We start from the raw sequence: 15843 nt of genomic DNA, 5'->3' as shown, positions 1-15843 counted from the left end.
TATTTTACAAGCAACACTCATTCCTAATAGTAGCCTTAATTCTACCTATAGTACTAACAAACGCATATACCAACAATACCAGTGATGCCTTATACTTATGTCTATCTTACAGACGCACGCCAAGTTATCAGGAGTGGTATTAATTATGATTATAATATCAATATAATGTAAATTATCAACATTCCAAAATCATCTCCATTTCTCAGGCAGGAACGGATAACACCATTATTCTTATATTGGTATCCATCATTAGGACAGATGCTAAAATAACATTAGTAGTAATAATAATGATAATAATAACATTAACCATGTGATGTAATTATGCCATTTCCTATGGAGGAGATCCTACACCAGATTTACCAGGGGTGGTAGTTACTATAGTTTTTTTTTTTTTTTTACATAGCACAATAATGCAAGTAACTGCATTAATGCGTTACATGAGTTATCCTGAGTCTGACAAGATGAAAAGGTGAACACCAGGGTTTGTGAGCAGTAGATAATTAATTTCTTATTACTTATATTTATTAGTAAATTATTAAAACTATTGCACTTACTATAATACTTGTAATAAATAATATGATTATGGCATACATAATAATAGTTAATAATACAGTTGTGGTATTCATTATAATAATGATTAATGATACCATCATTTAATTATGACCTTAATCATAATGAATACTATAAAGGTTGAAATAAATAATATAAATAATTAATAATATAAAGACATCATAATAATCGATGCACAGTAATTATCCCCAAATAACAAAAGGTAAAGCATCACACAAGCCTTCCTGATGGTGCTTCCGAGTTAACTAATATTAAAACATTATAATAATACTATAACTACAAATGAATTATTATGGATATACTAAAATTATGCCCCTTTTACTGTGGGGACAATCAGTACCCGGGCACAGTGACATACATTAATCCTCTGATGTTAACCTAAATGCACACAGTAACATTATGGAATGTCCTGGAACCATACCCATTTCCAAGAGGGGAGAAGGCGAGACCCACGTCCTGGGTAGTGAAACTATGATTACGGCACTAACACTATGCAGATACAGGGTCTAGGCGGAAGTGCTCTGCACGTGGCCATTTCCCTGGCGGGGAAGCTCTGGGCCAGCTCTGGTACCCCCTTAAGCACCATCACGGTCACGTTGGTGCTACAGGTACCTAGCCTTGCTATGCTGCACATCCCAGTAACCCCCAAGCACCCGCTTCGGGGCCCAGTTGGCGTCCCCTCAGCCGAAGGCGCCCCTCTGCACTCTCTCCGTGGAATGCACTGCCCTCTGGCGGTCGCTGAGGAGTGGTGCTAGATGGCACCAGTGGCATAGACATTTCTTTCTCTAGGCCACACTGGCCAGCCTGCAGCACTCCCAGGTGCCCCACGACTGCCCACCCCCCGCCACAGGGGTCCATGGAGGAGACAAGCGGGGAGGGGAAGGGCATGGGCTGAGCTGCTGCAGAGGGAAGAAACTGCTTTCCCCTTCCATTACCTGGATGAGGCTGGGGACCACGTGCACATTGTGAGTGGGTGGGGATCAGATGCCCTTGGAGGGTGGGAAGGAAAGGAAGTGCTCAGAGTCTGGGAGCTGCATCTAGAGATGGTGTGAGACAGCAGAGGTTATCAGGCCACTCAGTCCTTTGTCTGATCTGTCCTGGAGCCAGTAAATTCCCCTCACCACCAACTTATTTGAACAGATAAGTGAAAGAGGTTGGCAGCCAGTGAGCTACGTGGCTATCTGAGGGAATAGTGTAGTCGGCATGGGGCACAGCCATTGCAAAGGCTTGGAGGCTAAAAGAAGCTCTGCTGGTTTTATAAACTATCTGAAGAGCCCTAACATGGACCACTTTGTGTTGGCAAATAATAAAAATATTTACTAACACAGCAGTTCTCAATCGTATCTAGCTGTATTCTTCCTTTTTAGAATAGTTACAACTTTATATAACAAATGTTTATTTAAATTTATGATATTATATATAAGATACATATTAGGATGAGTCATATGAAATTGTCGATATTTGACCTTTTTGACTTATAAAAACAGCAATTTCATATGATTCAACCCTTTTACAATTAACTTCTAAATATAATTATAAATTTGTTTAGTTATAGCATTTATTTTATATTATAAATATACATTATATGACTATAAATATAAAATAAACACATTTTATAAATATATGCAAATTTGTAAACTATAAGTATGATATGTAATTTGCAATAGAGCAAATGTATATATAATTTATAAAATATAAATGTGATATGCAATCTTTAATAATATTGTAATATTTGTTATAGCATACACGAAGTAAACAATAGTGTATTACTCTACACTATTATATGCAATAAATATGAAATATACAATGAATATGAATATACAATACATATGAAAATGTATATATCATGTTAAGATATTTCATAATGGCCCTTTGGTGTCCTGAAATGAAATTTGTAGGTAGTATGGCATACCTATGCCCCAAATTTGAAACAAAAACAATTTAATGACCTAACTTTAATATAAATATGATAAAAAAGCCAATTTCTATTGCAACGCTGTATATTGTCATAGGTAAAGGTTTGAGAAGCACAGTAGAAGAAGTAACAAAAATGGATGTATAATTGATAGAAGTAGTAGTAGTGGTAGCTGTATTAGTAATCGAAAAGGCTTACTAAGTACTGTCTGTGTGCCAGGCACCATGCTAAGCACTTGGAGTGCACTGAGGTATTCAATGCTCACAACCCCCTGACAGGCAGAGCCCAGCCAGGGCTTCCATTATTTGGTTAGTTCAGCAAGAGGAGGGGTTTCTGGTAGCTGAATGGTGTGCTAAACTTGCAAATGGAGAGGGAAATAAGTTATCTGAAAAAGAAGACTAAGCCCTAATCAGAAGTTACTTTGGAGTTTATATATCCTGGTTGACCCAGAATTTGATTTGAAATACAAGCAGCCGAGTATAGAGTAGAAGATATGGGCCCTGCCCGGTGCTTGTAACTTTTCTTTTTGAGGAAGGTTAGCCCTGAGCTAACATCTGCTGCCAATCCTCCTCTTTTTCCTGAGGAAGACTGGCCCTGAGCTAACATCCCTGCCTATCCTCCTCTACTTCATATGTGGGACACGTGCCACAGCATGGCTTGATAAGCGGTGCATAAGTCTGAGCCCAGGATACGAACCAACAAACCCCGGGCTGCTGAAGCAAACGTGTGAACTTAACCGCTGCACCACCGGGCTGGCCCCCCGCTTGTAACTTTTAGAGCCTGGCTATTTGATGAATATAGCACTTCTGTGTCTGCTGTGAATCAGCACTTTCCCCATAACAGGGCAGAACTCCAGTTCCAGAGTTTCATCCTGAAATCTGTGTAGCAGCACATGGCATGAAAACAACTAACTCTGGGCAGAAAACTCCTGTAGACTTTGAGGTTTGCCCCCACGAGGTCTTTGTATGTGAGAGCTTCAGGGTGGACGTGTATGGGGTGTGTGCATGCCTGTAAGTACAGCCTCTAAGACCTCAGTTGACTGGAACCCACCTCGTAAGAGCACTCAGTTAACCAGCTTTTATTCCGACCTATACTCCCCATTGTAAGACAAACTTTTAATCACTACAATAATTTTTCTTCAAGGTACCTTGCTATGTATGCAAGAGTCTAAAAGTTGGAAGGAATAATGGTTACATCTAGGCAGGGATTTGAGGTAAGGATGAAACTGTGTATGCTGGTTAAAGGGGACATTATATCTGCAATGCTTTATTTCTTTAATAAAACAAAGCAACTGAAGGCAAGTTGGAAAAAGTTAACATTATTAAATTTGGATGGTGAAGTCATGGGAGTTTGTAATATTATTCTTTATAGTTCTCTGTAACTTTGAAATTAAGAAAAAAAATCCAAAAGAAGATTGCCATGGGGAGATTTTCTGATTTAGCGCATATGCAGCACATCTTCTTGAGCAAAGACCTCACTGACTATCGGATAATCTGCTGTATTGGTGCTGGGTTAGAGCTTGTCTAGTTTATTGCCTCCATTTTTGGGAGAACTAGAAACTGACTTTCCCAAAGTCATGTATCTCCTTAGGGAGCCAGAGGTGGAATGAGAAACCATGGTTTCTGATCTCCAGCTGGCTCTCTGCTCTTTTCATGCTGCCATACCCTCTTCTTACACTGCCTTGTCATTGGATCTTGGGTGATGACCCTGAGGTCCTGACAAATCCTCAGTCAGTCTGGAAGGATTTTGTTCCCATCACGATTCTCTACTTACTAAGGCAAAGTGGATTCGGACATTTTAGAAAAGACTTTCAACAATCCAAAGGTTAACCTCCAACTAATGTGAAAATTAATTAACCACAGCCGTTCACTCCACTAGCACTTAATTGTGCGAGGTCTCATGAGATGAGAATCTATAAGCCTATATTCAGTAAGACGTACTAAGTGTCTGGTCCAGGAGATGCTTGAGGAGAGATGGAAGGAAAAAAAGAAAAATATGAGGAGTCTCTGATCTTGACTAATGTGCCAATCAATATGGCAGGAAAACCAGGATGCCACTTCTAATGTGACACCTAGGAAAACTAAGCTCAGGGTATGACTAGAATTTGGTTGGGAGAGGCATGGAAGATGGAAGAAACTGTATGAGGCCGGAGACAGGAAAGAGCTGGGTGGGCCAGCGCCCACACTGTAACTGCCCTCTGACAAGGCGGATAGGGTAGGACAAGGAGGGAGGAGGTCAGTCTGTCAGGGGCAGGGCGTTTCTCTTGGACAGGGCTAGGCAGTGGTTTCGATAGGGTAGGGCCTGATTTGGAAGGGCTTCCGTGGTAGGCTCAATGATTTTGACTTACGAGGGAACTGTGAGTTCTGGAATAGGGATGTGGCAGAGAGTTTACTTATTTATTCCTAGTTCTAGTGACACTAGCTAATGGAAAAGTGGCAGTCATTTGTTGTGAACACGTTTTATACTTTGGGGCCTATCTCCTGACATTGTTATCAGAGTTTGGACACATCACTGCTCTGGTGGGTAGCAGCAGGAGGAAGCTTAAGGTCTTTGACAAATGCAAATAATTTTTGATTATTAGTAAATTTGTTTGGGGAAAAAACCCACATGATTTCATCCCATAGAGATTTACTATGTGCAGTGCACTGGGCCTTGTCCTAGGGATATAAATGAGACACCCATCTAACCTGGAAGGAGATGTATAGATAAACACATGGTGAGAGCATGCTAGAGGAAAGAATTGACATGGGGCAGTGAAGTGCAGTTTCACAGAAGAAGTGGCATATGAAGCTGGGTCTTGGAGGATGGGTTGGATCTCAACAGGTAGGCACAGAGGCAAAGAGTATTCTAGTGGAAAGAACCAGAAGAGCAAAGGCAGAAAAGGGAATGGCATATTCAGGGAATGGTGAGCATTGACTCAAGTGTAGGATGTGTGGAGAATTGTGGCTGGGGGTAGAAAAGACAGGCAGTCCCAGGTGGGCCAGGAAAGCTAGGCTTAGGGAATTGCATACTGGGAGCCACTGTAGGTTTTGAGCAGTAAAGGGACATGGTCATATACTTCAGAAAGATCACTTTGTTGGCAGTTTAAAGAACAGATTGGATTGGGAAGTTTGGAAGATCATTTAGAAGGATATTGCAATAGTCCAAGCAAAATATGAGAAGGGTTTGGACTTTTTTATCTATGAGGATGGAGAGCAGGGGAAGATTTGGAGTAACTTTTCAGAAATGATAAGCTTCAGTGTCTTATGGGAGGAGCAGGAGGAGGTCAGTGGGAAGGGAAATGCAAGATTCAGGGATGACTCCCGAAGTTTTTGGCTTGGATGCCTGTGAACATAGGAGGCGGAGGAGATTTGGCCTGGGAAATAAGCTCACTGCCAAGCATCCTGGATTTGAGGGAGCAGCAGAAAGCCTGCTGGAGAGGTTGGCGGGCAGTGCTGATATCCTGTCTCCCATAGGCATATCTGCTGCCGCATCTTTCAAATAAATATCAGTACATCTGAGAAGAGCTCCTGGTTAGTGGCTAATTCCCAAGGAGGCTCATCAGCCTTCAAGTAATCAGGAGTTGAGGAGTTGGTTGTAATGCCTCATGTGGCTTCACCTCCCGAACGTAATTGAGGCTCATTTGTCGGTTAAAGATCGAAGGAATGATCTTGACAAAGCATAGCAGAGATCCTGTAATGAAAGGGAAATGAAGATGGTTGCCAGCCCATTATTAAGCGTAATAACTAGGTTGAAATGAGATGAAGGACTTCATTTAGGCAGAACTTTCCCATTGATGAATAGTAGGGGGTGAAAGTGTGAAAGGAAAGCATATAATCCAATTCATAAAAAATGCAGAAATGCTTCTTAAAACCTGAAGCAATAATCATTCATTATATTTAAAGAGCTAGAGTGGGGGATATTCTATCTATTGATGGATACTGATGCACAGATGAGATTTAAAAATCAAATCTTTTTCCCACCCACATAACTTTATTTAAAAAATGATGAAACAGCTCTGTCCATATTTCCAGGCTGGGGGTGAAGGTCCAGCAGCAGGGGCACAGGCCACTCACTTCTTGGAGAGGCTGACTTCTTTGTGCTTGAGGGCTGCCCATTTGAGGCAGATAGCATCCACTGGGCTGAGTATAAACAAAAAGAAACTTGCCTGTGTGTTGGAAGGAGAGATGAGAGAGAAATAGAAGATATTCAACTACCACATTAAAATATTAAAATAAGGAGAATAACATTGTATTTAGTAATACATAAGTACAAAAGTTAAGATAAGCACACAAATCTATTCCTAGATTATAATGTTAGGAATTGGGTGATCATCCCTAAATATTTACTTTTAAATAAATCAATACGGATCAGATAAAATTTATCCAAGGTTTTGATCTTCAAAGGTTAAATGAAGTACACAAATTATTAATAATTTATTACTCTGTAAATAGTGTGTGTGATAGATAAAATAATTGGCATACATTATTTGATGGCTCCGATTCCCGCAATGGTTATTGTTTGAGGCTATTTTATCACTTAGCTGGAAAGGTCTAATCTATTGGACAGGCATTTGCTCTTTAGAATACATATGACAATGTGAATAGTGCCAAGCACATTTTAATACTGTAATGGCTCATGAGCTGGGAGGAGGAGTATAGGAACCAGTATAAAGAGCACACAGTGATTAAGAACATTGGTTCTGGAATCCAACTCATCTGCGTCGGAGTCTGAACTCTGTCACCACAACCTGAGTGACCTTAAACAAGTCACTTAAATTCTCTGAGCTTTGCTTTTCTTTTCAGCAAAATGGGAATAACAAGAGTCCCTACCTCCCAGCGTTGACATGATGATGAAATGAGAAAAATATATGCAAAGCACCTCTCACAGTGCCTAGCTGTTCTGTACTAAGGGCTCAATGAATGCCAGTGGCTGATATTGTCACACCTTTCTGTGCTGTCATCCACCTGTTGTGTGTCTAACCTGGTTAGCCAGTTTGAGAAAGAACTCAGCTGCATGCTCAACTTTTGGCTCCCTCTATCACCCACAATGGTGCATCCTCAGAGGTGTGCAGTGATTCCTCCCCAGCACCCAGCTGTTGGCAGATAGCAAATCTTTAGTTTTAGAGGTTAGGTGGGGAAAACTTAAGAGCTACACAAAAACTTGGACAGCCCGCCCTCTAGTGGTGATTTAGTGAATTGCCCCCAGCAACTGCCCTGTTGATTCACAAAAAGGAGAGCTGGCTGTGAAAATGAATGGGATATAGTTGACATAGTTGCAAGAAAACATCTGGTTTCACAAATGAATTTATTTATCACAAACGCATAATAAACTAGAGTCAAATGTACATCCCAGGCAAAGGACTTAAGTTGTAATGAACATCATCAGGATATCTGGAGCTTGCATATTTTTTCATGTGCTAATTAGCCATTTTACCTAAAGGGATTGCCAATTTGGGGCAAAACTCCTGAACTGACAATTCTATACATAGCTATATATCCTATCTCCCAATAAAAATTGTAATGTACGTAGCCATTAGAGTCTAATTTTATTGCATGCAATATTCTTTTTTTAAAAAAAATAATATAATCGTTGTTGTTGATAATAACATCTTATCCTCTTTTAGGGATTTATAAACTTTTCTCTGGGATTTGTTTTCATAGCAGGTAGGTGCGGCAGGATTTGCTCTCCTGGTTGTATTGTGGAGGAAGCCAACGAGGCTTATCTATAAGGAGGCTAAATAGGTTTGCTTTGGTCACCCACAGCACTTTCCAGGGGACCGTGTTAGTCTTACCCCTAGGAGTCTCCTCTTGGTAAAATAAATTACATGGATACTGACATGACCCTTTATATGCTTCGTACATTCCTTTTTTTCCATCTTCATGTCAAATTCCCTTTGCGTACATTTGTTTTGCAGATCGGAATGAAAATGATTAACATAGAGATCTGGATTTTAAAGAAGTGGCTTCCTTTGCTCCATTATAATTGTTTTGGAGAGCTCAGATATTAAAGCATTTCTGCCAACAAGACTAAACCAAGAGTAATAACGTTGTGAGCTTTACAGAAATCTAAATCAAGGGAGTAGAGATGAGAATCTAAAGAAACACAATTGTTCTTTTAAATACTTGAATTGCTATTCATAAGACTCAAGAGTGAACAGAGAATGGATCATTTAGAAATAGGAGGTATTTTCTAATGGCATGACAGGAATATTTATAACCATGCTGAGTGATTGTGAAGCAGAGGACAGGCGTGCACTCACTTATACTTTCTATGAGTTTGCTCTGTAGTACGCTTCAATCTGACTGCAGAATTTTGCTGTATTTTTGGGAAAAGCATTTTTCTTCCTGCAGTGCCTCTATTTACACTTGTGGCTGTTCAGTGAAACCCTGTTATCAAACCACCTGTGGGAAAAGCCAATCTGTCCAGAAACCACTTTTCACAGGAGCCCCATTGGGGGCCGACTTCAACAGGTGCGACTGGAGTTGTGAGCAGAATAGGGCTGGATGGCTTTGTAGATTAAAGGCCTGTGCTGATGAGGTCAAGCTCACAAGTTGGCTTCCTCTGTGTTCCACTATGTCCCCAAGGTGACCATAGCCTGCACTCTTGTAAGCTGCATCACTGATCTGTTCATTCAGCTATTTGCCAAATACGTATGGAGCATCAACATGCAAGGTGCTCTGAAAGTGTGGCATGTTATTGCAAACTCCTTCTCATGACAGAAATGAGACTTGCACTGGTGACTTCTGCTGGCACCCTCTTTGATTCCTGGATTGACACTTGGCTAACTGAGTTGTATGTGACCTTTGTCCTCTTCCTGCCTTTTTGTGACCCTCTCACACCTTTTGGTCCTTTTCTCCTAACCTCAAGGTTGCAATCCCTTAGGGCTTTCCCACCACCTGACTTTCCAGGCCTCTCACCTCACGATGTCCCTCCTAGTTACTTCACTAGTCCAAAATCAAAAAATAAATTTACTATATCCTATTCCATCCCCTCTTGCCTCAGTGTCCATTTGTTTTCCTAAGAATAGCAATCCAGTAAAAATAAACCATACCACGTTGTTGGAATCGAGTAGTGGTCCAATACTCTCTAGATAAAAGGCTACAATGCCTTAACTCTTGGGAATGGATTTCCACTGATGGAAGTTCAGTATGGGAAGATATTTGGTGGCAAGTGGGCCTTCAGGGTTCTCTGGTATCATGCCCTTTATCTACTTTTTGGGAAAATTCCCTCAAGTCTTTTGATATAACTTATATTGGAACCTTGTATTGTGAATACTGCAGGAAAAGAATAAAGGGGATAATATTTGGAAATTGTTGTTCCCATTATTGCATATCTGTTCTCTGCCTCTTGACTATCTTATAACTAAGTACTCCCTCTCTGCTGCCTAAAGCAAGGAAAAAGAAGAAAAAGAACCATAAATCTATTAAATCAAATACATTTTGCACAGGTAGTACTTAAAAGAAAATGAATTCTCAGTATACTCTCAAGGTCTGTGTGACAAAGCTAGTTGTAATGGTAGTTAAATGCCTTCAACTGCCTTTGAGCGTGATTGTTGTGTCTCAGAAGCAGATATTTTGATTATCTTCAATACCAACCATGTCCTGTCACTAATGGGCCAAACCAGCGTGTTAACACTGTCAAGGTGTAGATTATGCAACAGATCGTTTAGAGGAGCTAACTAAAGGGATTTAGAGAGCAGGTGGAAAAAAATCCCAAAAGTTTTTTTTCTATCAAATAGGTAACTACAGATGTTTAAAGCTACTTTGCCGAGACAAATTTGTTAATTAAAAAACACTTACTGTGCATCTTAGAGTTGGGGAAAACAAAAATTAGAATATTAAAGAGTTTGCTTTTTAATTTATCTCCATGTTTTCTTTGTTTGTATTAATCAACTTTCAAAATAAAGCTATAAGAAAATATATATTTTCTAAAAAACATTTATATTGTTACTTCTCAGTTGTGTTGATGCAAGGGAACAGTATCACAGATAATCCATATAAAGGAATAATATAAAATTCATTTAAAGATGGTAAAAAATAAATATTAAAATTGTATTTAATCCAGAGATATATCATCAGTAATTTACTATGACCCAGAAAGTTCAACTAATGCAGATTTTTCCCTCTCTGTTCTTGACAGTTATGAGAGTGACAAATGACAGATAAACAGCCGATACCAGGGAGTGAATAAAAAATCCCCCCAAAAGATAGCTAGTGATCAGTACATATTTAGTTCCATCCAGTTGTACCTTCTTGGCTTCAGCAGTTCACAGCTGTCATCAAAATCCAGAGCGATGAATCTCGTCCCCTCTGAATCCTCAAAGAAAGTTCAAATGCCCTTCAGTGTAAATTTAGAATGAGATATTTATTTAATATTGATTTATTTCTAATGAATACTCACATACTATAAGAGAATTTGAGGAAGCCTATAACAAAAACTCATATGCAGCAGGGCAGTGAAAAATGAAGTCACAAAGAGAGATCAAAAACTACAGAGTTCTGATCTCTGTTGGCCCATAGACCCCTTTGAAGATCTGATAAAGAGCTGTGGAATGTCTCCCCAGAAAAGCATAACTATCCAAAATGACACAAGGTTTTGCCAACAACCTTGAAGTCTATCCAGGCACCCTCCCCCCAGGTGTCCTTGAACCCCAGGTCAAGAAACCCTTGTATAGAGAAAGCAAAATCCTGAGGTAAGGTAGTTACTATGCTTGAGCACTGCATTTAACTCTGAGCTTCCTGTCAACTGAGGTTAAAAGATAAACACACGGGGTTACAGAGTTTTCAACATCTAAAAAAGGAAGCAGATGAGTTTACAAAATTATAAGTGAAAGATATAATTTTAAAATGGCAGTGTTTATACAGTTTATGAAAGGATTATTTTATAAAGGGTAATCAAGTAATATAAAGGGATGTAGCATAATTTGATGGAATTCTTTGAAAATTAGCAATTGGAGGTAGACTATCTAGGCTAATTGTATTGACTAGCATATTAAATTAGCCACAGTGTCTCATTTCCAGCCCTTCCAGAAAAGAGGGAATTTACTGTATATGTCTTTCTTTAATGGTAGATTTACCCACCTAATATTATTTGATTAAACCTGACATTCATATAATATATTCCCACGAGCACACACCAGCTGAGCAGCAAAGGAGCCTAAGGGCATAAAAAGAAATCGAACTGTGATTAAATATCTGCTATTAATAGGTCATACCATGGAAACTGGCATGTAGATAATGGCAAATAATCACTGTAGGTGCCCACTGCTTCCAACTCAGGCATTTACTTTCTCAAAGGCGCATACCTAACACAATGCTTCCTGCCCCAATTATAGGCAGAAGCAGTATAGGGTAGGGGATAAGAACAGTCTTTGGAATCAGAGACTGGTTTTCCACCACTTATTAGCTGTGTGACCTTGGGCAAAGTCACTGAACTTCTCTGAGTCTCAGTTTTCTTGTCTGCAAAATAGAATAATAGTGTCAATCTCAGGGCTGCTCCTAGGCTGTACAGGAGTCCTGTGGAAGTATTTGTTTTGTGGGGCCCCTGTCTATATAAACCACTTGAGTCACCTCAAATCAGCATGTCAGTGTCATTCCAGCAGTCCAATCTTCCAAAATCCTGTGAAGCAAATACCACATGGCTAGCAGGGGTGATCTACTTGCCAGGCTGCTCTGCTGGAATTGAGACCTGGTCGTGGGGTCCCAGGACAACCACATAGGCACACATGCTGGAGAATCTTAGAGGATTAAGTCAACCTCAAGCAGATTACTGTAGAGGATTGGAAATACCCCAAAGGCACAGGGCGAGAACAGGGATCCTGCCTGCCTAGGTCTAAGGGGCATACTGGTCTATCTCATAGGATCGCTGTGAAGATTGAATGAGGTAATTTCTGTAAAGCGCTTCATGCAGTGCCTGGCTCGTAGTAAGTCCTCAGTACGTGTGGGGAGTGATTGCTGCTTTTACCATTATTAGCAACAATGCTCACTGCATCTCATGCCCAATCTGGTTTTCTTTCAGTGGATGGCTGCATTGACTGGTCAGTGGATCTCAAGACGTACATGGCTTTGGCAGGTGAACCAGTCCGAGTGAAATGTGCCCTTTTCTACAGTTATATTCGCACCAACTATAGCATGGCTCAGAGCACTGGACTCAGGCTTATGTGGTACAAAAACAAAGGTGATTTGGAAGAGCCCATCATCTTTTCCGAAGTCAGGATGAGCAAAGAGGAAGATTCAATATGGTTTCACTCAGCTGAGGCACAAGACAGCGGATTCTACACTTGTGTTTTAAGGTAAGTGCTGTGTGAAAATATTGCTCAATACCACAGTTGGTAGTCTTTTGATTGGGACTGGAGTGTGTGCAGGTGTGCCTCATGTTGTACAGTGGATGTGTCCTTGAAAAGTTGCAGTGCATGTGGAGCTCCAGTAAATTCAATTCTAATTATTTATTGGAACTACATAGCAAATTCTTATCAAATTTTCATAAAATGGGACTCCCATTTTCTGTATGTGCTCATTTAAATTAGAAAATTTTATGATTTACTTTTTCTGCAACTCCGTCCTTGCCCCAGGGTCTTATATTAACAGTTGTTTTTGCGTTGGCTCAAGGATCTTGTTATCTGACCATGAAAATGACCTGAAGTATCATTGAGGCCAAGGTCTCTCCTTTCTTGTTGACGGAAAATAGCTTCAAATGCTGCTGGGAGATCTCTTAGCAAATGAGCTACTGGTGAAATTCTCCATAGAATTTGCATTGTGAGTTTGAGTCCACCGTCTGCAAATATTCAACATGGAGCACTGTAAACACATGGTCATCCTGAGTTCCTAGGTACTATACTGGGAAGAATTCACAGATACAATTCCTGTTTGCAAGAATTTTACAGTGAAAAGCGTCTGCTTTATCCACAGGGATTTCACTATATGTCCTTATTTCCCACGCCACCCCAGTGCTAGGATCTAGAATTTCAGATAAAGACTGCATTAGGTATTGAAGTAAATAGCTGAGATGACCTTTAAAGCACTTTTCAACTCTGCCATTTTGGGACCCTCTGACCTTGCTCACCGGGACCTGCATTCTATTATTTGACTTTACCTTCTTGGAAACGCAGACCCTACCTATTTTTGTCTCCTGTGGACTTTGTCTGGTGCCAAAGTTATGTCACCTCTTTGTCAAAAACACATGGAAGCCCCTGGTGAGGCCTTATTGTTCAAAAGGCCAGGAGAAGAGGTGATGTATAAATAACCTTCTCGGATCACTGTTATATGTGTGTGGGGGGGAGTTTTGGGGAAGCAAATGGTGAGTTTAGTCTCTTTGTGGTGGGCAAAAACCCCAGGATACTGGCAGAAATAGCAATCATTCTGATCACACTCTTCCTGATAGTCAATATTTTCACCTACTTGGGCAGCTCTTGGCAAAATTGAAGAGTGAGTGTAATTCAGCTTCAGTGACTGACGCTGTATTCTTTAGCGTGCTGCTGCTCTTTCCCTGCCTACCCCCTCTCCATCCCCATGCTCATTAAATCCTGCCAATCTAAAATAGATCTCTTTTCCTCCCCCTACTCCATTTGCTTTTTATGTTTGCTTTTTGCATTTGTAAATTTAAAATTTTATTTCCAAGGCATCAGCTCACTATATACATGTGCTATCCTTGTAATGAATTATTGAATTAATTATTGCTTACTTCCCCTGCCCTGCTTTTGTCCCGAGTCCTGCTACCTCTCCTCCTCTAGCCCCATTCCCCTACTCTGAGCAATGTTAATAATTGGGTATGTTAATGTTGATAATCCTTGCATACCTTCTCCTTACTCTTTTCATTATACAAACATATGTACATGGGAATTTTCTCCTCATTGTTTTACGAAATAAAAAGGGAGTTATGTGTTTCTCTGCATTTTCTTTTCTTAGTAAAAATACATAGTGGAAATATTTTCAAAGTCAATTGATAAAGAGCTCACTCATCCTTTTAAGTTTATAATACTCTTGTGTTGCTTGAGAGTCTATGATACCACATTTTAGTCAGTCATTTCCCTATTAAAGTGCGTATACTTTGTTTCCAGTTTTTTTGTCCCTACAAAAAGTGCTGTAATAAAAGCCCTCTATTTTCTTGTAAATAAACTTTTAAATTTTAGAACAGTTTTAGATTTACAGAATTATTGCGAAGATGGTACAGAAAGTTCCTGTATGCCCTACACCCATTTTCTCTTATTATTAACATCTTACATGACTATGGTACACCTGTTACAATTAATGAACCAATAATGGTACATTATTATTAACTGAAGTCCATACTTTATTCATGTTTCCTCAGATCTTCTTTAATGCCCCTTTTCTGTTCCAGGAGTCCATCTGGGATACCACACTGCATGTAGTTGTCATATCTCCTTAGTCTCCTTTTGGCTGTGGTGGTTTCTCAGACTTTCCTTGTTTCTGAAGACCTTGACAGTTTGAATAGTGCTTTTCAGATATTTTGAAGAATGTCCCTCAATTGGGACTTATCTGATAATTTTTTCATGGTTATATTGGGGTAATGTATTTTTCGGAGGAAGATCACAGAGGTAAAATACTATTCTCATCACATCACATGCCCTATGACTCTTGATATTGACCTTGATCACCTGGCTCGAGGTAGTGTGTGTCTTCCTCCACTGTAAACTTACTCTTTTTTTTCCTCGCTTTTCACACTATCCTCTTTGGAAGAAAGTAGCTATTCATAGCCCATATTTAAGGAGTGGGGAGTTATGCTCCACCTCATTAAGGGCGGAGTATCTACATAAAATTATTTGGAATTCTTCTGCATAGGATATTTGCCTCTTCTCTCCCATTTATTTATATCAATATGGACTTGGATATTTATGTTCTGGCTTGGATATTTGTTTTCTGGCTCAAATTCTTCCACCTTTGTCCATTGGAAGCTCTTTCAGTTGATACATCTGTCCCTTTGACATAACCTCATTATTGGGGGATTTTTTTTTTTTTTGTATTTCCTTATATTCCAGCACTATAAGATGTTCCAGGATTATCTTGTATATTTCTTGCCCCCAGTCCTAGAATCAGCCATTTTCCCAAAGAGCCTTGATTCCCTTTCATGGAGAATGGTATTAGAAACCAAGATTTGGGTGCTAGGCACACTACTGGGTTGTTATTGCTTCTAGCCTCTCTCAGCTGACAGCCTATTTGCATTTAAACAAAGCTTTGTTTATTTCACGTACAAGTGGGATTTCCCAATGGCCCTGAAATCTTTTCCTATAGGTGGCCCTTTCTTTCAAGTACCTGTCAGATTGACCTTATTTGTATTTATTGTAGATATCATCTAAGTCAGTGGTTCTCAACTCACACCTAGATCAGTAGAAGCGAAAGGGATGGTATTCTGCTGTGCAG

The 15843-nt window shown here is 39.8% G+C and overlaps 1 protein-coding gene across 1 annotated transcript in view; it reads left to right on the top strand.

The window, feature by feature from the left end:
* IL1RAPL2 (interleukin 1 receptor accessory protein like 2) overlaps positions 1-15843 on the top strand; it is a 965470-nt gene that overhangs the window by 475872 nt on the left and 473755 nt on the right. The window contains exon 3 of the mRNA XM_046673670.1: positions 12485-12758. Within this exon, the coding sequence (XP_046529626.1) occupies positions 12485-12758 (274 nt within the window). The remainder of the gene's footprint in view (positions 1-12484; positions 12759-15843) is intronic.

Source organism: Equus quagga, chromosome 10 (assembly GCF_021613505.1).
Source record: "Equus quagga isolate Etosha38 chromosome 10, UCLA_HA_Equagga_1.0, whole genome shotgun sequence".
In the NCBI taxonomy this organism is placed as follows: Eukaryota; Metazoa; Chordata; class Mammalia; order Perissodactyla; family Equidae; genus Equus; species Equus quagga.
This window is presented reverse-complemented; position numbering and strand designations above follow the sequence as displayed.